Source organism: Aedes albopictus, chromosome 2, assembly GCF_035046485.1.
Source record: "Aedes albopictus strain Foshan chromosome 2, AalbF5, whole genome shotgun sequence".
Taxonomy (NCBI): domain Eukaryota; kingdom Metazoa; phylum Arthropoda; class Insecta; order Diptera; family Culicidae; genus Aedes; species Aedes albopictus.
The window spans coordinates 315,732,874-315,760,557 of NC_085137.1; the positions used below are offsets into that span (position 1 = coordinate 315,732,874).

Consider the following 27,684-nt stretch of genomic DNA (forward strand, 5'->3'; position numbering starts at 1 on the left):
AAAATCGGCAGTATGCCAGAGGGCATTATGAAGTGAATAATAATGAAATAAAATGTGTCTATGTTAATAAATGTTTAGTGCAAATGTTTTTGTTTATGTTTTTGATCATATTCTGCTGAGGCCTCTGGTCTGGTCTAATATATGTGAGTGTTCGAACTAGATTTTTGTATTGGGAAAATTTATTGAGCTTTACATTGCAATCATTATTAACCACTATTCGTAGCGACAGATTGATTTGAGAAAAAAAATCTGGATAGAACAGTTCGTTTCTACTACGGCCAACTGTCAGCCTAGAATACTCTATTAAAAGATGTTTCATAATGATAGCTATTTACTAGCTCCCTAACACAAGAATGTTTACTATGCGAGAAAATTAATTCTCAGTACTTAGAACTCAAAACGGTCGAATAAATGGGTTAACACGTTAACGCGGTAGTTTTGCGACTGCTGCAATGACCTTCACGACCATCGATTAGGTAATCAATGACGGTCGTTGTTTAAAAAACTTCGTTGAATTTTTCTATGGTTACTCGTACCTTTGGTTCGATGGACGTTCGCAACCCGAACAGCTCCTGAGCAATGGCGTAGACGATTTTTATTTAATTTATTTGTTATTAATCCATCTGACATAAGTCTTAATGAATGTTACTTATACTAATTTAAACATTATTTGGGTGCATTGAACGTTTGACGTGGCTTCTGAACAGCGTTGAAGACATTCCAAATTCGAACAAATAGGCTACATTATTAAAGGCATTTATAATAGAGGACATTGGTTCGTTATAGCCATACACTGAACGATGAAATTGTGTAGCCAGCATCCGTTCAAGACTTCTGCGTTGAATTCTGTTGGGAGCGTTCAGAGATAGCCTTGCGAGAAAATTCGGACAGTCTATTTCACCATTTAATATCTTCGCAACGGTAACAGCTTGTTGAATGATCCGGCGTTGCTCAAGTGTTTCAATTCCGAGTAAGCAACACCTGTCAACGTATGGTGGCAGATTGGTACGGTCCCTCCAAGGAAGTCGTCGTAGGGCATAGCGCACAAACCGCTTTTGAATTCGTTCCAACCTGTCCACCCAGCTTGCTTGATATGGACACCACACAACGGATGACGTTTCCAAAATAGACCGAACAAGCGATGTGTAGAGTGTTTTTAGGCACCGGATGTCATCAAAATCTTTGGTTGTTCGCATAATGAACCCCAGCTGTCGATTTGCCCGATCGATGATTTCCGAGCGATGCTCATTAAAGGAAAGTCTAGAATCGAGCAGTACACCCAAGTCTTTTACTTGACTAACACGCTGAATAGATGTGTCGCCAATTTTGTAATCCATGCGAATCGGAGCAGTACATCGATGGAAGGTTATCACGAAGCATTTGTTGATGCTGAGCGTCATGCGATTGACTTCACACCAACGTGCGAAGGCGTTTAGTAGTTCTTGCAATCGTTCACAGTCGGCTAGACTTTCAACGACAACATAGATCTTGAGATCGTCAGCGTAAATCAGTCTGCATCCAACGCCCAGTAAAGCAGCGACATCGTTGAAGTAAAGTGCGAAGAGAAGCGGCCCAAGATTACTCCCTTGTGGTACGCCCGAGGAATTAGTAAACCAGGTAGAAGTGTACGATCCGATCCTGACGCAAAGCTTTCTGCTGCAAAGGTATGACTCCAGCCACTTTACCATGTCGTCCGACGCACCCAGCTTCGCCAACTTGCATAATAAAATACGATGGTCGATTTTGTCGAAAGCTGCCTTCAAATCGGTGTAGATTGCGTCAACTTGTTTTCCATTTTCTAGCTGGTTGATGCAGGTTGAGGTGAAGCAAAGAAGATTAGTCGTAACTGACCTGCCAGGATAAAACCCATGCTGGGCAGTGGAAATTGTCGTCTTTGTCCGCGCAAAAAGGTAGTTGTTGATTATCGTCTCGAATAGCTTGGAGCCAGCACACAATGATGTAATACCCCTGTAGTTCCGAACATCACTTTTGTTACCATTTTTGTAGATTGGAAACATGAAGGATTTTTTCCACTGCGCAGGAAACTTCTTCTTCTGCAGCGACAGGTTGAAGATGTAACACAGAGGTATTGCGAGTGCGTCAATGCATTTCTTGAAGACGATGGCAGGAATCCCATCAGGCCCAGGCGTAATAGACGGTTTCATCTTCTTTGCAGAATGCCGTAGCTCAGCTTCAGTCACAATTGGTATACCAATGTCGCAGAGCACAACGGAGGCAGCACGCATTGCATCATCACTGGTTGCGCACTCGACATTGAAGACGCTGGAAAAATGCTTTGCAAATAGTTCGCATTTATCAGAGGCAGTTGATGCCACTTCACCGACTAAAGTAACCGTGGCAGGAACACCGTCATTTTGCTTGCGCTTGGAGTTGATGAAATTCCAGAAACGTTTAGGATGTCGACGGAGACTTTTCTGCGTTTTGTCGACATATCGCACGTATAAATACTTGTTTAGCGATTTGTACGCATCACTTGCAGCTTGAAACCGGCGTTTATGCAATGGAGTTCGAAGGCGGCGATAGTGACGCTGGCATGCATTCTTCTCGCGCTTTAGCGATCGGAGTTGGCCGTTCCCCCAGGGTGGCTTTGCGGGTAGGCGCTTTTTCGGAACGTTCGAAGAGAGCCAGCTCGATACAATTTGTGAAAACCTATGCACAGCGTTGTCCACATCAGAACATGCTAGGATACATGTCCAGTCTACCTGTTCCAGGAAGCCGTGTAGCAAGACAAAATCGATGCATTTGAAATCTAATTGGGGACAGTCTTCGTGATCGTATGTCGGTAATGATGAGCGCAATATCCAATGGAGGGTGGGGGCGATCGATATTCACCAGAGAGACAGCAGCTTCAGTGACAACGCAAGAGTCGACGTTGGCGAACACCAAATCTAGGGTGTTGCTCCAGGGATTCATCACGCGGCTATACTGCTTCAGATTCATCGACGCCATGTTGTCTAGTAGGTAGGCGCTAGCTGACCCCACGCTGCTGGGATCCGCGATAACATGGTTTTGCTCAGTCGGTTGCCAAACAAGATTAGCTTGGTTGAAATCTCCACAAACGATTATCGAATCACCGTCACTGGCACAATCGAGGCTATCACTGATAGCATTGGCGAAATATTGAACGAACGGGGCATTGGAGCGCAGTTCTGGAGGAATATATCCAGCACAGACAAACCAGGACGAATCTGCTGCTCAGATACGAGTCAAAACGAGCTCTAGATCTTCCGCGATATGATGAGCCTATTGCGATGACGCGAATGTGATTGCAAAAGAATGTTTTATGTTACGTGGAAGTGATCGCCAACCGTGACTAATGCCAAGTCTGGATTGTGACAAAGATCGTCCTCGAGTTTTTTCTCAACAAAAACGGTAGGAATAGTTGACTCCCCCTTTTCAGATCATAATTTTCGTATTGTTTTACAACTGAAACTCGACTTTGAGGTATGCCAGAGTCTTATTTAATCCAAATGCTTATGAATGGGATGATGGGAGTCGAAAATTTCTGCATAAAGCCCGGAATATCGACACACGCACGGCAAACGATGTTTGTTTTATTGCATAGTCGCTTGGCGTTTGTTGCGGAGCACCTTTGTTGCCAACATACACCACTCAAGACAGCATTTGTTATACGGCGTGGTCCTAGGCGTGTTCCGTTTCTGCGTACCCTGAGTCTGATATTGAGTTTATTTTGGTGTTCTGTATATATTATGTCATCGACAAAAAAAAACCTCATTCAGTTTTTGGTTTAGTATTGTGGACAGCTTGGGGTATTATTGAATTATGGAGAAATAACTATTTGTATGGAAAATCGTTGATTATTATTTGGGTATTGCAATATGTACCTGATGTCATTATTCTCTAGAGTGGGTCATCGTTTATATGGAAAAATGAAAAATTCAATGGTATCCCATCAGATCAAAGCTTTTTTGATCCCATTTCAGGACACAAATAAGTGTGCAAAATTTGGGCACGATCGGTTGTGTCTACGTTTTGCGCATCGCGTTTGAAGTTTGTATGGGATTTTACATGGAAAATACACTTTTTTGCATTTCTCTCATGACAAGCTCGATTTTTTCTAAAACCATGTAACCGATAAAGAGAAAACATAGTCTAGGGTGTCCTGAAAAACTTTGTCGAAGACCGCGAAGTGATCTGATGCTAATGAAAAAAGTTATAGCATTGGCATTGCTTGTCGAAACAGCATGATTTTGTTGCTATTGTTATTCCTTTACATGTTAAAACATAAACACATGCTTGCGGTTCGTTGGTTATAACTATTTTCACAAGCATTGGATCGCTTTGCGGTCTACAACAAAGTTTTTTCAGAACATCCTAGGCCAGTGCTTCCCAAACTTTTGAAGCTTGAGAAAAAAGTTTTCGCCCTCATAAGTGAAGTTCAGGTTTCCCATGATAAAAGGCTGTAATTTTGCCTAGCGGAAGCCCTTGAAAGCCCATTATTTGACTCTACTGTGGCAAAACAGGTATTTAATGCATATATATTAGTATTGATTGTCCATTTGAAAAAAAAACTGTATTTTTGTGTATTAAGTGCTATACATATTCTTGAACAAAATCGAGCAAAACAGAACGGACTGTGAACATTTACGAAACTCGTTATCTTTAACAAGATGTTTTCTCAGTGTTCTAAAAGGGGGTTCTTCAAATCCCCAGAAGTTAGGTCACAAGTACTCAAATAAGAGTGGTGGTAAATTGAAACCAATTAAAAAATATGTTATATGCAAAAAGTACTACTCTGGAATGGTCTATTTTCGAAAGTAAGTAGCCAGCTTTGTTCAGTAATTGAAAATATAGAAAAGCCTGTGATCCAAATTGACAAGCTTCGTATGAATTGGATATTTATTTATTGTCAAATAAGTAGACATGCATCAGTCATTAGTCGATTTTGAGGGAAACCAACTATGAATTTGCCGAAAAAAATCAAAATAGCTCCTAGTAATAAGCGAAGTTTAGAATTCCTCTGGGAAATTTCTCTGAAATATTATCAAACAATGTGTGAAGACTTTCATCCGAAAAGTGTTCTAAGATTCATCTTAAACTTAATGTTTTTGATTGGAAATTTTATGAAAAAAAACGCATACGAATTTAAAACAACCCCTGTTTTTTATACTTTTGACAAAAATCAATCATGAATCAACATAAACATCAAAAATTCTGTAAACTTTGGTCTATCTCCAAACAGGTATTTTTCAATAATTATAGAAGCAAACAAACCTGTCAGAGAGTTTTAATGATTCAATTGACATTTTGGATTTGTATTTTACTTTTGATACTTTTGATATTTCTCAATTACTGAAAAAATAACCCCCTCGTCAGTATTTTCGCCCCCCAATTACGATTTTTCAAATTTTCGCCCCCTTCGGCTTTATTTTCGCCCCTTGGGAGGCGATTTCGCCCACTTTGGGAATCACCGTCCTAGGCTATCATTTTACAGTATCGGTTAAAAAGTTTTAGACAAACTTTTTCAACTTATGACAAAAATGCAAAAAGTATGTTTTTCCATACAAAATCCCATACAAATTTCAATTGCAATGCGCAAAGTGTAGACGCAACCGATCGTGCTCAAATTTTGCACAGATACTCAGGACCCGAAAAGCAACCAAAAAAGCTTTGATCTGAGAAAACGGTTCCGATGACCCACGCTATTATTCACGTGGTACCTATACATTAGACTGGGTCAACAAAGTCGATTTTTTGGAACAAAGCTTTTTCGATTCATTTTAGCGTCCAAAGCAACTGTGCAAAATTTGGGAGCGATTGGTTGCTTCCCCGTATTCCGCGTACAGATTGCCCAGTAGTGCTTAACATTTAACATGTAAAGGAATAACATCAATAATAAAATCTCAATTTTTGGCCTAAGTTACCAGGCGAATAACTTTTTTCACAAGCGTCGGATCACTTTGCGGTCTTCGGCAAAGTTTTTCGGTATATCCTAGGCTATACTTAAACGTCATCAGTTACATGGTATTAGACAAAAGAATACAATTTATGAGTGAAATTAAAAAAAGTATATTTTCCCATACTAATTTCCATACAAATTACAATCGCAATGCGGAATACGAGGACGCAACCAATCGCTCCCAAATTTTGCACAGTTGTTTTGGACGCTAATATAGGTTGAAAAAGCTTTGTTCCGGGTTGATTCAATCCAATTTAATGTTTCTCCATACAACGTTGACCCACTCTACTATACATAGATCACACACCAGTTATTATTTGAGTTTTTTTTTACCTTTTATGCAGGGGCTTCTTAATATCTTATTCAGGTTGTAGGTATTGAGTTTTGCATACCTGGTATGCTACAGCTATTTTCTCCTGTTCGGGATACATTTGAAGCTTTTTTTTAGCCTAAGGAATAAATTTATCCAACGAGGGTTTTAAGTAATAGATAAGACGTCAAAAATATTTGGCTGCATACCCTCACCGAACTCTACTGCAAAACATTCCAATTTCGGTGAACGCTTAGGAATTCCACGAATTCCTTAACAATACCGTAATAAATTCATCAGGACGTGTTCCTTTATCACTTTCAATAGCATAATCTTACGTATTGGTTTCACACTCAGCAGAGCAGAAGAAGGAGCAGAAAGAAACCCCTACACGACCCCAACCCACCCACCTATTAGTGGGCAGTGAGGAGACGATAAGATAGCGGTGAATTACAACTACCTACATAGGTGCAGGATAAGACGCCTAACAAGTTGCTTGTCCTTTCCGAGTTTTATCGTTTCTTTCACCGGATCTCCCACGCGACACGCCACACGCACATAAAGTGTTGATCAAGGAGTAAGTCGACGGTAGTTCTCCGTCCTGGATCAGATGACAATATTCATTGATTGGATTATCTTGTTATGACTTTTCCTGTGCTTTGCATCGACCGACACGCCTGTGGGGATCGATTTCACACTGTTCATCGTCAACAACTTTATCCGGCGGCTCTGATTTTGCCGGTATAACTAAAGCTAACTGTAATCGAGGCTGTCTGAGAAAAGTTGGTATTTCTATCCTTCATTAGCATTCAATGAAACGATTAAATTGAACAGATTGCTCAAATAACCAACCTAACCGGGCTATCAATCGTGACTGTGATGCATGTGCTGTAATGCAACGTGCTTGAAAAGGTGTGCAATTTTCCGTTTTAAATTTGAGTTTTCATATGCAGATTAGGCCGTGTAAAAGCATTAACTCGTCTGACCATTTGAAGAGTAGATACGAATTTAAGTCACCGGTTATTGCATCAGCATATGGTTGAAACTTTCGCTTTCACCTGTACGGCAGTGAGAATTCACATTATTTTTTGCATAGGGTATCTACTTCTAATTTGGGGCTTTGGCTGTATAAGCGATAAACGCGCGATTATTTAGCAGAACCATGCCGATGGTGGCGGGTTCGACTCACGGTCGGGCCAAAAACTTTTCGTAATGCAACGGTTCTTGACTTCCTTGAGCATAGAATATCTTCGCGTCGGCTACACGATATACGAATGTAAAATAATCATTAGCAGCGGAAGTCAACCCTTAACTGCCTTAGGGGCGATTTCTTCACCCAGGCTTAAGCGTTAAACCAGGTTTAACTATATGGGTAAGCCTGGCTTACCAGTTAAGCCGAGGTGAAGAAATCGGCCCTTAATCACCCGGGACGATCATTTATGGCTTCAAATGGCTCGTTCGCCGAAATTAGTCCGTAGTTGGGGAAGCAAGACCTCCCCAATTCAATGAGATTCGGAAAATATCGACGGAGTTTATCTTATTCAGGCATATTCGCGTGAAAATTAATACATTGAACTGAAAAAAGTTAAATTTTGTCCAATTTTGGAGAGCATGGAGTCTCCGATAGTAATGACCACTTTTTCATTTTAATAGAACCCCATCATGCGGCACTTCAAATTGCGCACAATTGGGTTTTTAAATTAAGAAAAATGTATTGATTTTTTGATTTTATACGTAAGAGCACCTTTTTCTGAACCACCATGATTTTTTTCAGATTTTTAAAACTTCATTTTGGCACCTAAAATCGATTTCGAAGAGATTTATCAAAATCACCTTTTGACAGCTGGCCAACTGATTGACAGCTCCGCCCAGTACAAAATGCGACGAGGGGTGGTTCGACAAATCGCTCCCATACAAACTTCAAACTGATTTTTAAATAGGTTCCCGGGCACCAAAATTCATGAAAATTTGGATTTCGGCTCAGTTTTGCATGCAGATTCTGAATATGGGATTATCTCAACACCGCTAAAAAGCCAATTCCATGCGTAATCTAGTAGAACCAAGAAAACTGATTGATTCTTGTCACTCGGTGGCCATGAAACAGGTTCTAGGGATTATTAAACCTCCGGTAGAAATAGCCATTTTTCTATTCTAAAAGAATCTAAAAGAATACATCTTTTAGCTGGGAGGAATTCTATCGACTGAGGGAAGTTGGCAGTAATATTTTATCGGCATGGCAGTCTTTTTTGAAAATCAAAAGTTAATTTGTTTTAATGTCCGACGTTTTGGTGTATTGAACACCTTTTTCAAGGATTAGAAACAGTAAAATAGGACCGAAACGAAAGTTAGATAAATAATGTGTGCGACGAAGAAAAGATAATGCTATTCGACAGGAAGTTTTAGATCTTACGCTTTGTAGCTATCTGCTATCAGATAAGATCGCAAACTGGCATGTTTCTGATGAGGAATCATTGTCAGATCACAAACATATCAGGTTCGATTATAAAGCCGGATCAAATTTAATTGAAAGCTATAGAAACCCAAAGAAAATTAACTGGGACCTCTACAGCTTTTATTTAATGAATGGAAATACATATAAGGGTGAGCAGATCTTGTCTGTTTCACAGTTGGAAAATGCCTCTGATGAGATTATTGATAAAATGATTTCATCATATCATGCTAGCTGCCCAATCCGACAGAGGTCGTCTAACAGAGATGTCCCTTGATGGAATGATAAGCTGGCAGATCTGAGGAAGAAATCTAGACGGTTGTTCAATAGAGCAAAAGTTACATCTGATTGGGTTCAGTATAAACAAGCCCTTACAGAATACAACAGAGAATTGAGACTAGCCAAACGGAAGGACTGGAGACGGGTATGTGAAGACACTCATCAATCAAGGCTTTTAAGTTATTGGATACGCAGATGATGTAGCTATTCTGATACGTGGAAAATATGACGACACGATATCTAGCCGGCTACAATCTGCGTTGAATGTTACCATCAAATGGTGCCGAGAGGAGGGATTAAACGTAAACCCTTCAAAAACTGTAATTGTACCTTTTACTAGAAGGTTAAAAATAAATCTTACTGTACCTTCTTTAGATGGAGTTCAACTTCAGTTCTCAGAAGAAGTTAAACATCTTGGGGTAACTTTGGACCATTTAACCAATGTTTTAACCAAGGGTACCAATGCCCTTTGGGTCTGCAGTAAAGCCTTAGGAAAAACGTGGGGTCTTAGACCTAACATGATTCACTGGATCTATGCTGCAATAGTCCGGCCTAAGATTACTTGTGCTTCACTTGGTTGGTGGCCCAAAACATATTAAGTAACCTGTCAAAAGAAGCTAAGTAAGCTACAAAGGCTTGCTTGTATATCTATGACAGGAGCAATGAAAAGCACTCCATCAGTTGCTTTGGATGCCCTTCTCAATATACTGCCATTGAATCAATTTGTTAAACTACAAGCGGCAAAAAGTGCTCTGCAGTTTATACATTACAATAAAGTCCTAGCCGGGGATCTTGTCGGACATTTGAGGATCATCAAAGACTTCAAATTAAACATGGACATAAAAACAGTAGAAGATTGGATGATAACGAAGACCAACAATGATGTTCCCTTCAAAGTGGTGAAACCATGTCACTATGTTTGGGATGCTGGTGGACCAAGTTTACGTTATACTGATGGGTCCAAGATGGGAGAAAATACTGGAGCTGGTGTTCTTGGCCCCGGTATCAGTAAGGCTATACCAATGGGATGCAGTTCCACTGTATTTCAAGCGGAAGTTCAAGCCATTCTAGAGTGTGCCAGCATTTGTCTGAAAACAAATTATAGGTTTGCCAAGATCTGTATTTTTTCGGACAGTCAGGCGGCTCTAAATGCGCTAAAAGCTTTCACGTGTCATGTCAATCAAAGGTAGTGTGGGAATGCATTATTTCTCTGAAGCAATTGGCCATGTCCAGTAGGAACGAGGTAACTTTATACTGGGTGCCCGGTCATTGTGGAATTCTGAGAAATGAAAACGCCGGCAATTTAGCTAGACAGGGTGCGGCTTCAAGCTTTGTAGGCCCTGAACCTTTCTGTGGAGTTCCTGAGTGTGCTCTTCGGATGAAACTAAAAACTTGGGAAATGTCCACGGTAGAATCTAATTGGAATGCCACGGATACATCCAAGCAAGCAAAAAGGTTCATAAAACCCAGGGCAGAAAAAGCCAGGTCCACACTGAATCTAAACAAAAGAGATCTCAGGGTAATTACTGGTCTGATGACTGACCACTGCCCGAGTAAATATCATCTAAGTAAGATTGCAAAAATCCATGACGGGCTTGGTGGTCTAGTGGCTGTTGGAAATATCGCACAGTGGACAACACAACAGCGGACGGCAAACGAACGGCGGACGGATTTCACGGACCGGGACGAAAGCAAAACACCGGTGTACTTCTTAACAGTACTCGAACGACTAATTTATTCACAATCAATATTTACATAAACAATAACAATAACATTCGACAACACACAACCACGGTGTATCTACATTACATAAAGGTCGTCTCGATATGAGGGTTGTCTGATTGCACATTTCATACACTCTCAACACGCCCCCTCAAGTCGACAACCCGAGTACTTATCACAGTCTCTATATCACAGATCTATCAATGACAGTCCAACACAAAAACAAAAAATCGATAACTTGGTCTCTCACAAGTTCTTCGCATCATCTGAACTTCAGTCTTGTCAAGCTCTACAAAACAGACCACCGCTTCCAAAACACATTTACGGCACCAAACGTCTAAAAACAAATCTTCTTCACTCGGTCGTTTCTGCTCGCCAGAGGTCACACTGCTTTCTCATTGCCCTCGTTATTTTGGCTTCTATCCGTCATCTTCAGGCCTATCAGGCCAGCATGGCAGCAACTTCATCATCTTTTCACTGACACGAAACGTCCAACACATATTGTTTACCGTTATGCTGTCCAACGGCCATCACCATCCCGTTTCTCACTATGTGTGTCCTGTCGCCGACGAACCTAACCTCCAACCCCGCTCTTGTCACTCGGTTCACTGAAAGTATGTTGCAGTTCAGTTCGGGGAGGTACAAAACATTGCGAACTTCACATTTCTTCTTCTTATTTCCTACTGTCGCGTACAGGGCTACATCACCACAATAATCTGCTCTCAACTTCTCGCCGTTCGCTACCAGCACTTCCACGGGTCGTTCCAGCCTTCGCATCACACTAAATATGCTGGAATCCTTCGTCATGTGGTTCGTCGCTCCGGAATCCAGGATCCACTCCGCATTCCCCAGCATTTTTTCTTCTTCCTTCGACGCCAAAAACACAACATCCGCACGATCCGAGCGGCGGTCCTCTTCATCTGCTACATTCGCTTCACTATTTCCAAATTTTCTCCGCCTCTGCTCACTCGGATCGGGATCCGTTAACAGCCGCACACGACAATCGGCTCGCTTGTGCCCAAATTTACCACATCGAAAACACGTTATCTTCCTCCTGGTGTGCCTGCTCATCATGGCAACACCATCACTGTTACCGTCACTGTCCCCAAGATTTTTCTTTTTCAAGTCTACATCGAGTAAACGCTTCTTCACGAAAGCCATCGTAACACCACCAGGAAGCGTCTCGATCGCGGTCACCACCGAATCAAACGACGACGGAAGTGTCAACAACAAATGACAAATCGCGTCGGAGTCTTCTACTGCTGCACCACTTTCTTTCAACTCGCGAATCAGCCTATCGAATTGCAACAAGTGTTCCAGCAAACTAACACCCGCCCCCTCAACGTAACGCAAGGTGAGGAGCTGTTTTCTCACAAAAAGTTGCCCGGCAACACCGCGACGCTCAAACACTGCCCTCAGCGTATCCCATATTCGCTTCGGGGTCGCGCAATCCTTCACCAACTCGAGCTGATTATCAGCGATGGCCGAAATTATTAGCGCCTTGCACTTTTTCTCAGCACCAGTTCGCACAACCATTTGCTTTTTCTTCGCTGCTTTCACTTCAACCGTATCGGCAGCCATGACTTGCAAATCTTCAATTTCGGCAATTTCCCGGTGCACGCAATCCAGTAAATCGTACGTGTCCAACACGGTCTCCATCCGGAACTTCCAATTGTGGAAGCCGGTACTGTCGAACGCGGCGATTTTCATTTTCTCGTCCATGCCTGGGACCCACAACCTGTTGGAAATATCGCACAGTGGACAACACAACAGCGGACGGCAAACGAACGGCGGACGGATTTCACGGACCGGGACGAAAGCAAAACATCGGTGTACTTCTTAACAGTACTCGAACGACTAATTTATTCACAATCAATATTTACATAAACAATAACAATAACATTCGACAACACACAACCACGGTGTATCTACATTACATAAAGGTCGTCTCGATATGAGGGTTGTCTGATTGCACATTTCATACACTCTCAACAGTGGCTACCGCTTCTGATTCGTATGCAGAAGGTCATGGGTTCAATCCCTGGCCCGTCCTTTCCATCCTGCTTTGTATCTTTCTATCCACTTTCTCTCACTCTCTCTTCTCTACATATACAACTCATGTATATTCATATGTTCATAGCCATCGCTAGAACCAGAAACGAATTGAAAAAAGTCGTTTCCCTCCCTTCCAACTTCCACTCTCAGCACAGTGTATATATAACGCCTATAAGTTATGCAACCTATAACGCCTATATGGAGCACCCGCATACTCGCCGATATACTGAAGGACCGCGGGTTCGGAATCGTAGCGCTGCAGGAGGTGTGTTGGACAGGATCTATGGTGCGAACGTTTAGAGGTAATCATACCATCTACCAGAGTTGCGGCAACACTCGTGAGCTGGGAACAGCTTTTATAGTGATGGGCGACATGCAGAGGCGCGTGATCGGTTGGTGGCCGATCGATGAAAGAATGTGCAGGTTGAGGATCAAGGGCCGATTCTTCAACATTAGCATAATAAACGTGCACAGCCCTCACTCCGGAAGCACTGATGATGACAAAGACGCATTTTACGCGCAGCTCGAACGCGAGTACGACCGCTGCCCAAACCACGACGTCAAGATCATCATAGGGGATCTAAACGCTCAGGTAGGCCAGGAGGAGGAATTCAGACCGACGATTGGAAAGTTCAGCGCCCACCAGCTGACGAACGAAAATGGCCTACGCCTCATCGATTTCGCCGCCTCCAAGAACATGGCCATTCGTAGCACCTTCTTCCAGCACAGCCTCCCGTATCGTTACACCTGGAGATCACCACAACAAACGGAATCGCAAATCGACCACGTTCTGATTGATGGACGGCACTTCTCCGACATTATCGACGTCAGGACCTATCGTGGCGCTAATATCGACTCCGATCACTACCTGGTGATGGTGAAACTGCGCCCAAAACTCTCCGTTATTAACAACGTACATTACCGGCGGCCGCCCCGGTACGATCTAGAGCGACTGAAGCAACCGAATGTCGCCACCGCATACGCGCAGAATCTCGAGGCAGCGTTGCCGGACGAGGGTGTGCTCGATGTGGCCCCTCTAGAGGACTGCTGGAGTACAATCAAAGCAGCCATCAACAACGCAGCTGAGAGCACTATCGGGTACGTAGAACGGAGTCGACGAAACGATTGGTTCGACGAGGAGTGCAGAGCGGTTCTGGAGGAGAAGGATGCAGCGCGGGCGGTAATGCTGCAGCATGGAACCCGACAGAATGTGGAGCGATACAGACAGAAGCGGAAGCAGCAGACCCGTCTCTTCCGGGAGAAAAAGCGCCGCCTGGAAGAAGCGGAGTGCGAGGAAATGGAACTGCTGTGCCGTTCACAGGAAACACGCAAGTTCTACCAGAAGCTCAACGCATCCCGCAAAGGCTACGTGCCGCAAGCCGAAATCTGCAGGGATAAAGACGGGAGCCTCCTGACGGACAAACGTGAGGTGATCGAAAGGTGGAAGCAGCACTTCGACGAGCACCTGAATGGCGAAGAGAATGTAGGCACGGAGGACCAAGGCAGCGGAGGAAATGACTATGTTGGTGCAGCAGAGGACGGGAACGAACCAACTCCCACGCTGAGGGAAGTTAAGGATGCCATCCACCAGCTCAAAAACAACAAAGCGGCTGGTAAGGACGGTATCGCAGCGGAACTCATCAAGATGGGCCCGGAAAAGTTGGCCACCTGTCTGCACCAGTTAGTAGTCAAGATCTGGGAAACCGAACAGCTACCGGAGGAGTGGAAGGAAGGGATAATCTGTCCCATCCACAAGAAAGGCGACAAGTTAATGTGTGAGAACTTTCGAGCGATCACCATTTTGAATGCCGCCTACAAAGTGCTATCCCAGATCATCTTCCGTCGTCTTTCACCTAAAGTAAATGAGTTCGTGGGAAGTTACCAAGCCGGTTTCATCGACGGCCGGTCGACAACGGACCAGATCTTCACCGTACGGCAAATCCTCCAGAAATGCCGTGAATACCAGGTCCCAACGCATCACCTGTTCATCGACTTCAAAGCGGCATACGACAGTATCGACCGCACAGAGCTATGGAAAATTATGGACGAGAACAGCTTTCCCGGGAAGCTGACTAGACTGATAAGAGCAACGATGGACGGTGTGCAGAACAGCGTAAGGATTTCGGGTGAACTATCCAGTTCATTTGAATCTCGACGGGGACTACGACAAGGTGATGGACTTTCCTGCCTACTATTCAACATCGCCCTGGAAGGTGTTATGCGACGAGCCGGGCTCAACAGCCGGGGTACGATCTTCACGAAATCCAGCCAATTTGTATGTTTTGCGGATGACATGGATATTATTGCTAGGACATTTGGAACGGTGGTAGAACAGTACACCCGCCTGAAACGTGAAGCAGCAAAGGTCGGACTGGTGGTGAATGCGGCTAAGACAAAGTACATGCTGGTAGGTGGGACTGAGCGAGACAGGACAAGCCTTGGCAGCAATGTTACGATAGACGGGGATACTTTCGAGGTGGTAGAAGAATTCGTCTACCTCGGTTCCTTGCTAACGGCTGACAATAACGTGAGCCGTGAAATACGAAGGCGCATCATCAGTGGAAGTCGTGCCTATTATGGGCTCCAGAAGAAACTGCGGTCAAAAAAGATTCACCCCCGCACCAAATGTACCATGTACAAGACGTTAATAAGACCGGTGGTTCTCTACGGGCACGAGACGTGGACGATGCTCGAGGAGGACCTGCAAGCACTGGGAGTTTTCGAGCGGCGGGTGCTAAGGACGATCTTCGGCGGCGTGCAGGAGAACGGTGTGTGGCGGAGAAGGATGAACCACGAGCTCGCTGCACTTTATGGCGAACCCAGCATCCAGAAGGTAGCCAAAGCCGGAAGGATACGGTGGGCAGGGCATGTTGCAAGAATGCCGGACAACAACCCTGCAAAGTTGGTGTTTGCTAACCATCCGGTTGGTACAAGAAGGCGTGGAGCGCAGAGAGCACGATGGGCGGACCAGGTGGAGCGTGATCTGGCGAGTGTTGGGCGTGACCGACGTTGGAGAGCTGCAGCTGCAAATCGAGTATTATGGCGGCAAATTGTTGATTCAGTATTATCATGAATTTGATGTTAACTAAATAAATGAATGAAGTTATGCAACCAAAGCGTGCTGTGCCGCTTGACCTTATTCACCTTATTCACCAGACCACACAATCTATCACGAACACTATAAATAACCCTATCCATGGATCGCATCACTGACCCAACGGTGACTCCCAGATCTCCCATCCTTTCCGTCTAACGAACACCCCAGCCCGTGCGGGTTGTGGGACGCAGAGTGCTCTCGGTCTCTAGTAGCAACAACCAGTACACTCTAACATTCCTTTCCCTTCCCAGCTGACTATAAGGACTTGGCCGGCGCCGTTATTGATCAAATATGCATGAGCTGCTAAAATTGCACTTTGAGAATAAGTGGAATGTCCCAGCCCCTTATTCAGTTGGATCACAGTGCAACTGGTACCAGTTCAGATCAATCACGGAGGAGCAACCATTGACATGTATAGTCAGAATTGATCGTTTTTTTATCTAAGTAAGATTGCAAAAATCCAATCCTCCGAGTGTCGTTCCTATCAAACGGAAAACAAAACTGCCGAGCATTTACTCTGCAACTGCGGAGTGCTGTACCATCACAGATTGACGATATTTGGTAAAGGGTTTCTAGAGCCCTTGGAAATTTGGAGAAGTAATCCCAACAGAGTAATAAACTTTATAAAACGAGTTGTGCCTAGTTGGGATCAGGTATTACATCAACCATTGTCCATCACAGCTCAATTGTGACAGGATATTTGACTAGCACCAAATTAAATATGGGTCATACCCATATGGGGCTGCAAAACGGTGAGTCGATAAAGAGAACGTCCAACATAGCTCTTATCCTCACAAGTTCCTACCTCATGCTTCCACGGGTCAAGCGATGACAAAGACCGCCAGCTAAGAGTTGTGTGCTTAGCTGGTAGTGCAGCCTGGGCACTGTTGTCCTTCTGACTTCAGCTAGATTGAGGAGGTACGATTCGAGCGTTTGTTCATCAAGGAAGTGCGGCTCAAACAGCGTCTGTTCTGGCATCCAGCGGCTGAATAGGAAATGCTGCACCACGCCCAGCTAGATCCAAGGTGGTAGCCCCATCAGCGTGGTCGTCCCAGTGTTGGTTGGGACGTTAAACAGAACTGGCACGATGGCCCTTCGACGAGACAGGAGTGTTGGCGTAGGCCCAATAAGCCACCCGTAAAAATCCCCATTGCGAATAACATAGGAGAAAATACGACTCGATACAATCGGCAAAGACCCACGCGACGAAATAAGGACTACGATTGGAAACTTGGAACATGGAACATGGAATTGCATGGAATAGGTTTCGCAGGATGTGACAGGATAATCTACGACGAACTACATCCCCGCAACTTCGACATCGTGGCGTTGCAGGAACTTTGTTGGGCTGGACAGAAAGTGTGGAAAAGCGAGCATCGAGCGGCTACCTTCTACCAAAGCTGTGGCACCATCAATGAACTGAGAACAGGGTTTATAGTGTTGGGCAAGATGCGACAACGTGTGATCGGGTGGCAGCCGATCAACGCAAGGATGTGCATGTTGCCCTAGTAGCACATATGTTTTAGAAGAGTCGAAATAACTCCTATATAAGAGTCACAAAAACTGATGTAGAACATGTGTGCTAGTGGGGTGAGAGTTAAGGGTCGTTTCTTCAACTACAGCATCATTAACGTCCACTGCCCACACGAATGGAGACCTGATGACGAAAGACAAAAGAAGCGTTCTAGGCGTAGTTAGAGCAAACATACGATGGTTGCTCGCCGCGTGACGTGAAAATCGTTGTCGGCGACATGAACGCGCAGGTAGGAAAGGAGGAAATGTACAGACCGGTAATCGGGCGAAACAGCCTGCACGCCGTATCGAATGATAACGGCCAGCGATGCGTAAACTTTGCAGCCTCCCGTGGTATGGTAGTCCGAAGCACCTTCTTCCCCCGCAAAGATATCCACAAAGCCACCTGGAGATCACCCGACCAACAAACAGAAAATCAAATCGACCACGTTATAATCGACGGTAAATTCTAATCGGATATAACCAATGTCAACACATACCGCAGTGCGAATATAGATACGGATCACTACTTAGTAGCTGTATGCATGCGCTCAAAACTTTCGACAGTTATTACCACGCGTCGAAGTCGAACGCTGCGGCCCAACATCGAGCAGCTGTGTAACGTAGAAGTGGCTCAAGACTACGCGCAGCAGTTAGCAGTGGCCCTACCAACGGAAGAGCAGCTTGGCGCAGCTACACTTGAAGATAGCTGGAGGGACATCCGATCCGCCATAGGTAGTACCTCGGCTACAGCACTAGGCTTCGCGACTCCGAATCACAGAAACGACTGGTACGACGGCGAATGTGAACAGTTGAAAAACGAGAAGAATGCAGGATGGGCGAGAATGCTGCAAAACCGTACGAGAGCGAATGAGGCACATTATAGATAGGCGCGGAACAGGCAGAACTCAGTCTTTCGGAGAAAGAAGCGCCAGCAGGAAGAACGAGATTGCGAAGCGATGGAAGAGCTGTACCGCGCCAAGCACACACGGAAGTTCTACGAGAAGCTGAACCGCTCGCGCAGAGGCTTTGTGCTACAAGCCGACATGTGCCGAGATAATCACGGGAATATTCTCACGAGCGAGCGTGAGGTGGTCGAGAGGTGGCGGCAGCATTACGACGAGGACCTCAATGGCGACGTTGCAAGTACCGAAGGTGGCGTGGTAACAGATCTTGGAGTATGTGCACAGGACGAAATACTTCCGGCCCCTGACCTCCAAGAGATTGAGGAGGAGGTTGGCCGGTTGAAAAACAACAAAGCTGGTGGAGCAGATCAACTACCAAGCGAGCTTCTAAAATACGGTGGAGAAGCACTGGTGAGAGCACTACACTGGGTCATTACCAAGATTTGGGAGGAGGATGTATTACCGGAGGAATGGATGGAAGGTATCGTGTGTCCCATCTACAAAAAGGGCGACAAGTTGGATTGCGGGAACTACCGCGCGATCACACTACTGAGCGCTGCCTACAAGATACTCTCTCAAATTTTATGCCGCCGACTATCACCGATTGCAAGAGAGTTCGTGGGGCAATATCAGGCTGGATTTATGGGTGAACGCGCTACAACGTACCAGATGTTCGCCATCCGCCAGGTGTTGCAGAAATGCCGCGAATACAACGTGCCCACACATCACTTGTTCATCGATTTCAAATCGGCGTATGATATAATCGATCGAGAACAGCTATGGCAGATTATGCACGAACAGAGTTTAAAATTTTCATTTTCAATGAGTGAAATTCAACGTGGATTTTGAAGATTCTCAACCGAGGGATCAAAATAAAATTCATTTTGGTGAATGAATTTTTTCACCTATTCATTCATTTTTCTGTCACTGACAATTTTCACTGAGAAATATAACTGGACCGTAACTCCCGATTCTACTTCCAATCACCTCAAAACTTGTGTAGAAAAGTTGATTAGTATATTAATTATGTTCTCTATTCGTCCATTAAGTCTGATTGTGCGTCTGTTATCAGAAATTGGGTATTTTAGGACGTGCGCAAAAATATTCGTGACAGAGAATTGAATGAAAAAAGAGAGGCATTCAGCTGACAATGAATGCGGCCAAAAACGAATGAAAAAAAAGAGAATGTCAATCTTCACTTTCAATCTTCGAATTTTTTACTCTCTGTGCACGAATACGGATTCCCGGATAAACTGATACGGTTGATCAAGGCGACGATGGATCGAGTGATGTGCGTAGTTCGAGTATCAGGGACACTCTCGAGTCCCTTCGAATTTCGCAGAGGGTTACGGCAAGGTGATGGTCTTTCGTGCTTGCTGTTCAACATTGCTTTAGAGGGTGTAATTAGGAGAGCGGGGATAAACACGAGTGGAACGATTTTCACGAAGTCCGTTCAGCTGCTTGGTTTCGCTGATGATATTGATATTATTGATCGTGAATTTGAGACGATGGCGGAAACGTACATCCGACTAAAGAGTGAAGCCAGACGAATCGGATTAGTCATTAATGTGTCGAAGACAAAGTACATGATGGCAAAGGGCTCCAGGGAGGAATCAGCGCGCCCGCCACCCCGAATTTATATCGACGGTGATGAAATCGAGGCGGTTGAAGAATTCGTGTACTTGGGCTCACTGATGACCGCCGACAACGACACCAGCAGAGAAATTCAGAGGCGCATTGTGGCAGGAAATCGTTCGTAATTTGGACTCCGCAGAACTCTACGATCGAATAAAGTTCGCCGTAACACGAAGTTAACCATCTACAAAACGCTGATTAGACCGGTCGTCCTCTATGGGCACGAAACATGGACCCTACGTGCAGAGGACCAACGCGCCCTTGGAGTTTTCGAACGAAAGGTGTTGCGTACCATCTAATGCGGAGTGCAGATGGAAGACGGGACTTGGAGAAGGCGAATGAACCACGAGCTGCATCAGCTGCTGAGAGAACCAACCATCGTCCATACCGCGAAAATCGGGAGGCTACGGTGAGCGGGTCACGTCATCAGGATGTCGGATAGCAACCCGACTAAAATGGTTCTCGAGAGTCATCCGACCGGTACAAGAAGACGTGGTGCGCAGCGAGCTAGATGGGTCGATCAGGTGGAGGACGATCTGCGGACCCTACGCAGAGTGCGGAACTGGAGACAAACAACAATGGACCGAGTGGAATGGAGGCGGCTACTATGTACAGCAGAGGCCACCCCGACCTTAGCCTGATCGGTAAGGTAAGCAAGTCATACCACAATATTCCTAAATAATGGATGCAGTGGTTAAAAGTGCATAAACAAATTTTTACTGTAAGTTGGTCAACTAGTTGTCTATCACTGATCCAAAAAAAAAGACGCTACACCGTCTTCAGCCAGAGGTTTCACAGACTGAACAATCACAAATATGAGACAATGAAGAATTTTTCGTTTGACAAAAAAAATTCCCCGACTAGAGCGGGAATCGAATTCACACTCTAAGGCTTACGAACGGCCAGACGACTGACGCCCCTAACCGCACGGCCACGAATAAGCCCCACAAATCGAGCTATTCCACATGAAATTAATAAGATTCTTGTAAAAGGCGTAGTTATTTGATAGCCAACTTTGAACTGTTATATCTCTGGATTCAAGGAACCGAATGCTATGAAATTTTGAACATTCATGACTTATATCATGGACTTTGAAAAATGTTTGACTTAACTTACAATTACTTGGCTATCGGATTATTATGCCTTTTACTAAAATCTTTCTAATTTCATGCGGAACAGCCCGATCTTTTACAAATTTGGACTATTGAGAGTTGACCAACTTACAGAAAATTTTGACATTTTTAAGCATTTTTCGAAAAGGGACAACTTATTGACCATTTTTTGAAAAGTGAAATTTTTTTCCTGTCCCGATCATTTCGTCTATCCCTTGTTTCTCTATATTGAAAGGTTTTAGAGCCTAAGAACATGTACTCTTTCTGAGATATGGAAACGAAGAACCTCATGCTCTTCTTGCCATGATGTTCATAACAGTGAGCCACAGTTGAGTGGTGAGCATTTTTTTTTTTCAAGAAAAAAAGTCGACAAATCTTGTCTGCTATTGTTTTGATCTTGTAATATCTTACTGAGCTATGCATATTAAGCAATTCACCATACTAGAGTTTGCTATTATTTTTGAACTTTTACCGTATATTAAGCAAACCAACATCAGTTTTTGTTATTCAGTAATTCTCTCAGGAATAACTGAACATGCTATTCATTAAATGTTTCCACCTACTCGGATTACGCTACATATACTCACGTGTATTGTTTTATGATTCTGCATATTTTGAAATCTTATTCATCACTGATAATATTGAAATAATGTCTTACCAAAAAAAAATCAATGATGAGTGCAAAACTCGCATTTGATGTGTCTAATTACATCTATACATAGCTTACAAGCATACAGTTATCCGACATGGTACAAACAAAATTAGCAATTCTAATGCAGTTCAACACACTTCCTTTGTTGCTCTCGTTTACAGATCGATGCCCAGTTTACCGTTGACCAGATGCGAGTGGTATCCAAATCGAACAATGACACCCACTTTAGCCAGACGCTGAAAAAGATTCTGAAGCCTCGGATCGTTGGCACCGCCACCCACGACGAAGTTAAACGGTACATCGTGGAACAGCTGAAGCGGCAACAGTTCACCGTTGAGTTGGACGAGTTCAACGACAAGACTCCACATTTCGGACGGTTGAAGTTTTCCAACATTGTCGGGAAGCTGAACCCGGAGGCGGACAAATATCTGACGCTGGCCTGTCACTACGACAGTAAATACTTCCGGGAGCATGCTTTCGTCGGAGCCGTTGATTCGGCTGTGCCCTGTGCAATGATGTTGAACCTTGCGAAAACTACGGAATCCGCTCTATCACTGCTGAGAAACAACACCGATCTAAGTCTGATGTTGATCTTCTTCGATGGAGAGGAAGCCTTTAGGAAGTGGTCGGCGACTGATTCTTTGTATGGATCAAGACACCTGGCGACCAAGTGGACCACAATGCCGTACGTTTCGCGGACGCTAGGAAAATCGATGCGTGAGATCGATCGAATTCAGTTGATGATACTGTTGGATTTGATTGGCGGGGAGAATCCAAAGTTTTACAACTTCTTCGATAACACCAAGAATTATCACAGAAGGTTGAGTGGCATCGAGTCGAACCTGAGGAAAAACAGACTGCTGCTGAAGGACCCCAAAAGCAGTGAGATGTTTGTCGATCAGACCTCGTTCAGCAGGATCGAGGATGATCATTTGCCGTTTTTGAAGAGAAGTATGTATGATATCTTACAGTTGCAACAACTGAACAATTATTCTGAAATAAGACTGTCATTTACACGGTCTATCTTTTTCACAATGTTTCAAGATTCAAATAATGTAAATGAATGTTCCTAAATATAATCTATTAATTTCCATTATAGATATTCCGATTCTCCATCTGATACCGGTACCATTCCCGAAGCATTGGCACAAACCAGAGGATACGGAAGAAAACATCAATCTCCGAACGGTCGGAAACATCAACATGATTCTGCGCGTGTTCACCTTGGAGTATCTCACCTACTGCAACAGCAAATATGGCAAGCCACTCAGTTCCTGTTTGGATTAGGTTGAAAGTGATTGTTACGTGTGTACGATGCACAATGTAAAATTGACACCCGGTATTCAACAACCCGGAAAGTGTTTTGAAGCTTCTTTCACGCAAGCTACCTAAATGAAATTGAAATTCAAGTGATTGCAACTGCTTTAGAGTAACCACTCAACATAATTTATACTTACTTTCAGTATTTTGTGCACTATTTAAACAAATGCATTTTTAAATCAGAAAAATAAACATAATTTATTTTCCACAATTTATAACGAAGGAGTTTTATTACACACAAATCATCCCATTTCCACGTGACCAAACCACAGACACAGACGTAACACTTGTGAAATTTCCATCGACCACTCTTTTAACGATAATTTTGAATTTTCATAGTTGTAGGTTTCATGACCAGAGGCGCGCGCATCGCTTTTCTTTGCGTTTGACATTTCACACTAGCGCCTTCTGTTGACGATATTGCACAACTCAGTGTAGCGTGAAACATTTCCACCCGGTGATGGTAGTGTGAGCTAGGCGATAGATTTTCACGAAAATTTTTCTAGGTGTTACGTCTGTTTGTCTGTGGCCAAACTGTGACCAAACATTCCGGCATCAACAAAGTACTAACTTGTCTGACTGATACAACCTTGTTAACTAATGTAGAGCGATTTTAGATGAGAAGAATGTAGCGCGGATGATAATACTAGGCTCAGTGTACCAGTTATGGCTATAGTACCTCAAATTCGCCATAGTTGATTTTCAACCTTTAAAGATACAAATCAACACGAAAAATTTTGTAAACAACAGATCACGATCACAAAAGATGATTGCAATCATTCAAACTTCACAATTTGCTCAAATAATGGTAGAAATCAATTATTTCTCTTAACTTTTCGACCTCCTTGCACCCTATTTCGCCATGTGTACCAGTTATGACAAATCCCATAAAGAATGCATGTAAATAGTGCGAAGTGGAACTCAAATTAACAAATGTGTCCACATGGAAAGATCGATGTACACAGAGCAAGGAGTAACTTTCACGCAGCGATCGGAAAGACAAAAGATTTCATGCAATCTTGTGTGAAAATTCACGCAAATTTGTGTAAACCCGGATCAGCACATTTTTTGTGCTGATCCAGTCGCACGCAAATATGAGTGAAAAATCCTTTGTCTTTTCGCAAGTTACTCATTCGCTGTGTACTTTCGTTTTAGGGTGCATAACCAGTGATGGAATTACTCTCCTCATGAAGCAATTCGCGAGTGTAAAGCCAACACAAGGCTTACTCACGACTCCGTGAGTAAACAGTTTGTGAGTTTATTCGCACCCGCCTGATTCGTGAGTAAGAAGCAAAACAAAAACTGAAACACTCATGAGCTTTTATTCGTGAAGAACTAGTGGAGATGCGGGAAGTGCATTTTTTGTGGTTACAATAGCAAATCCAGTGATTATCCAACATAAACTAATGCTTTATGCTTCATTGTTCCTGAAAAGCAGCACTGTCAGTCGTTAAAATGCGTTTTTTGTCAAAATGCACAAAAACTCACGAAATTTCGCGAATCACATGCGAATGCTTGCCAGCTTCGTTTACTCACGAATAAAGAAGTGCGAGCATTCTCGGGCCCCTGTTGTTCACGAGTAAAGTTTGTTTTGGTTTGTGTCTGCTCAGCCGCTATCTTCATAATTTTCCATCCCTGATCATTGGCACACGTCGTAATAAATACTATAAGTAGTTTTCGCTCAATTTTTATATTTTCCCGTAAAGTATGAAAACTAATCAATCATTTGACATATCGATGACATTCGTCGGTCTTCTTCTTATTTTTGCAGAAATAGTTTTTCTTAGGTGGTGCGATAGCTGGTACAGGCACCCTACCATTTATCAGCTCAAAACCAACAAAGTAGCTTATAAAGATAGTAGTAGTTAACCTTTCAGGACGCGCGCCATGAAGCAACTGAAACTGCACCGCGCACGCGCTGTATACGAAGAGCGAGGTTTTTTGGTAGTGTTGTACTTCATAGTATATTTGAATAAAGGAGATATCACATCCCTGTGTATAGTAGTTTTAGGTAACCCCTTATTGGAAGGGCGTTACACATGATGGCATGACAATTGGATCTCCAACGTGGAGCTCCATCGTCGATGTTATCAAAATCCGATAGCGACAGAAATTCGGGAGCAAAAGTGACCACACTTTACGCATGAGCGGAAACGAAATCTGCCAGCAAGCATTAGATTGAAACCCGGCAGGACATCGCAGTAGAGGCAGTCCCAGATCTCATGGCGGCGCAGCGCAGCCTCAACAACGAAATCAAACAAGTCGACAGAAAATAGAGCTGGCCACAGGTCAAGGCGATGGCGGGCAATCGCCCAGGATGGAGACCTTTCAATTCGGCCCTCTGCACCACCGTGAGTGTCCAGGACTCAAAGCGCAGTAATACAATTTTCATTATCGTAACTACCACTCTATCTAGGGTTCAATCCCTGAAACAGACTCAGGAATTTCGGATGATAAACCTTTATATCGGCGCAAAAAAAAACTGATTTTCAGTTGTATATTGTCTTATGCTCTAAATGATACCCTAACGCCTCTTACGCCCAACGGCTCGTTTGCTGTGGTTTCTCTTACCTTGACCACCCTTCGGCTTCTTTCGTCCAAAGGTGCCCTTACCTTTGCCTTTACCCTTACCTTTCTTCTTGCCACCTTCCTCACCGGCAGCAGCTTCCCTTCTGCAAAAAGAGAGAAAAAAAAACAACCATTTAGCAATCGATTCATTCCTACCCAATCTGATATTTCGGAACATACTCTGCTCGTGCCTCCGCCTTCTGCAGCGAAATGGCCTTTTCAACGTCAATCTTGGGCTTCTTGTTTAGCACCTTATTGACTATTTCCATGTTCCGTTTCTTCTCGCCAGGAATCGTGACCGGTGTCCGCTTTCGTTTCCTTCCGGGCATTAGCTCCTTGACGCCGATTCCTCGAGCTTGCTTTTCATTGGAAAGTTTCTCCTGGAAGACGCCAACCGAAGCCGTCGATGCCTTGGCGATGTTGGCTGCCGTGACGAGCTATATGATGCGATGGTAATGAATGGTATCAATAGTCAAATAGTTGCGTTAAATTGGGCATTGTCATGCCGTTACGTCCTCAATGAAACAGAAACAGCTTAAATAGAATCTTAATGATAAGCATTAATATTGGAACTATTGGATAACATTTTGGCTACTCCCTTGCAAGCACATCTTGTACATTTCTTCTGGACGCCTTTAGAATTTCCATTCCATTACTCACCTCTTTAGCCGAAGCTGATTCCGGTCCCAGAAAACCAGTACGTGGCGTTTGGATCTTTTTAGCCCGGGCAATATTCCTCATGCGCGAAATCTCGTTCTTGGCTATCCGCTCGATCCGCAAATCTCGTTTCTCCGCGAACATATCCTTATTGGGGTCGGCATTCTGGGGGACCTCTATGATCCAATCTTTCTCCTTTTCGGCCTTGAACCGCTGATAGCCGTACGTTGGAACCCATTTGTCCAGTACCTCATCGTAAACCTTCTTGTCGCGGGTTCGTTTTTTGATGCCCTTAGCCTTGGCGATCTGTTCCCATTTAGTCAACGGTTTTGGTACCGGAAGTTTCCTCGCACGGGGCAGTACCATTCGGGCTGCAGGTAGTTTGGCGACAACGGATTCCTCCTCGCGCTCTGTAGGCAGTTCCCAGATGCTGTTGATCAGTAGCTGTGTGTTGTCTCTGGTCAGGTCCAGCAAATATTGCTCTTTGTCGCTTCTGAAAAGTTTATTCTGGGTTAGCTAAACGTTGCAAAATTCCCAAACCACCCAACTTACTTGAACTTGTCATCGTCGAAGTAGTTTGGATCCGTCACCATCAGGTGCCCCTCATCGATTACCGCTTCGAGGTGCTTTTTCACTGTTATTGGCTTATATTTTTCTAAATCCTTTTTCTGCTTTTCAAGCACTTCCTTCACTATATCCATTTTGAACGAATTCTAGCAAAAATAACGAGCAAACATTCGAAAACTTAACTATTTCCAACAAACACGTTTTCTTTCTGCCGAATCGATGCTCTGCGCGATATCTGTGTTTACTTCTCTCGCAGTCAGGCTCAGCACGAGACGAAACTGTCAAAATGATAAACATAACCTAGCGAGCAAGGCTCGGTGTGAAGTACTAGAATGCTATTCTTTCTGGTTGTGACGTTCAGGTAGGGGGAGAGCCCCAATAACAACGATACTTTGCAATAGGGCACTGCATGAAATTCTCTCCTTCTCTTTTACTCTAACAGAAATTTTGTAAACAACAAGGCCAAGAAACGTCAAAACCCCATACAAATTCAAAACAGTGCAGTGCCCTATAGGACAGATCGGTGAAGTACTAGATTTGTAGTAATGAGCTGAATAGGGGACTGCATGAAAATCTTTCCTTCTCTTTCACTCTTACAGAAATTTTGTAAACAACAAGGCCAAGAAACGTCAAAATCCCATATAAAATCAAAACAATGCAGTGCCCTATAGGAGACAATCAGTGAAGTACTAGATTGAAAGTAGTGAGCTGGATTTTTGTATGGTGAGATGATCGATTCTCCATTTCTGCAATGAAATGGTGCAAACAGCGTGGGTTATATGATTTCTTGCCTAATTTAATGCTGTTTGAGCAAAAGTTTGGGTAACTGTGTGGTTGAAGTTGCAAGAAATAAATAATACAACAACACAGTTACCCAAACTTTTGCTCAACCAGCATCAAATT

The 27,684-nt window shown here is 43.8% G+C and overlaps 2 protein-coding genes across 2 annotated transcripts in view; one reads left to right on the forward strand and one right to left on the reverse strand.

Annotated features, from left to right (window-relative positions):
* LOC115266751 (glutaminyl-peptide cyclotransferase) overlaps positions 1–23,205 on the forward strand; it is a 34,597-nt gene extending 11,392 nt beyond the window's left edge. Inside the window, exons 2-3 of the mRNA XM_029873303.2 lie at positions 21,831–22,620; positions 22,769–23,205. Of these exons, the coding sequence (XP_029729163.1) occupies positions 21,831–22,620; positions 22,769–22,956 (978 nt within the window). The 3' untranslated portion in view covers positions 22,957–23,205. The remainder of the gene's footprint in view (positions 1–21,830; positions 22,621–22,768) is intronic.
* Positions 23,206–25,472: 2,267 nt separating this feature from the next.
* Positions 25,473–27,039, reverse strand: LOC109412536 (ribosome biogenesis regulatory protein homolog). Its single transcript, XM_019686169.3, has 4 exons — positions 26,767–27,039; positions 26,218–26,707; positions 25,738–25,994; positions 25,473–25,661 (listed from the first exon to the last, which is right to left on the reverse strand). The coding sequence occupies exons 1-4, from the start codon at positions 26,913–26,915 to the stop codon at positions 25,514–25,516; spliced, it is 1,044 nt and encodes a 347-aa protein (XP_019541714.3). The 5' UTR covers positions 26,916–27,039; the 3' UTR covers positions 25,473–25,513.
* Between the last annotated feature and the right edge of the window lie 645 nt (positions 27,040–27,684).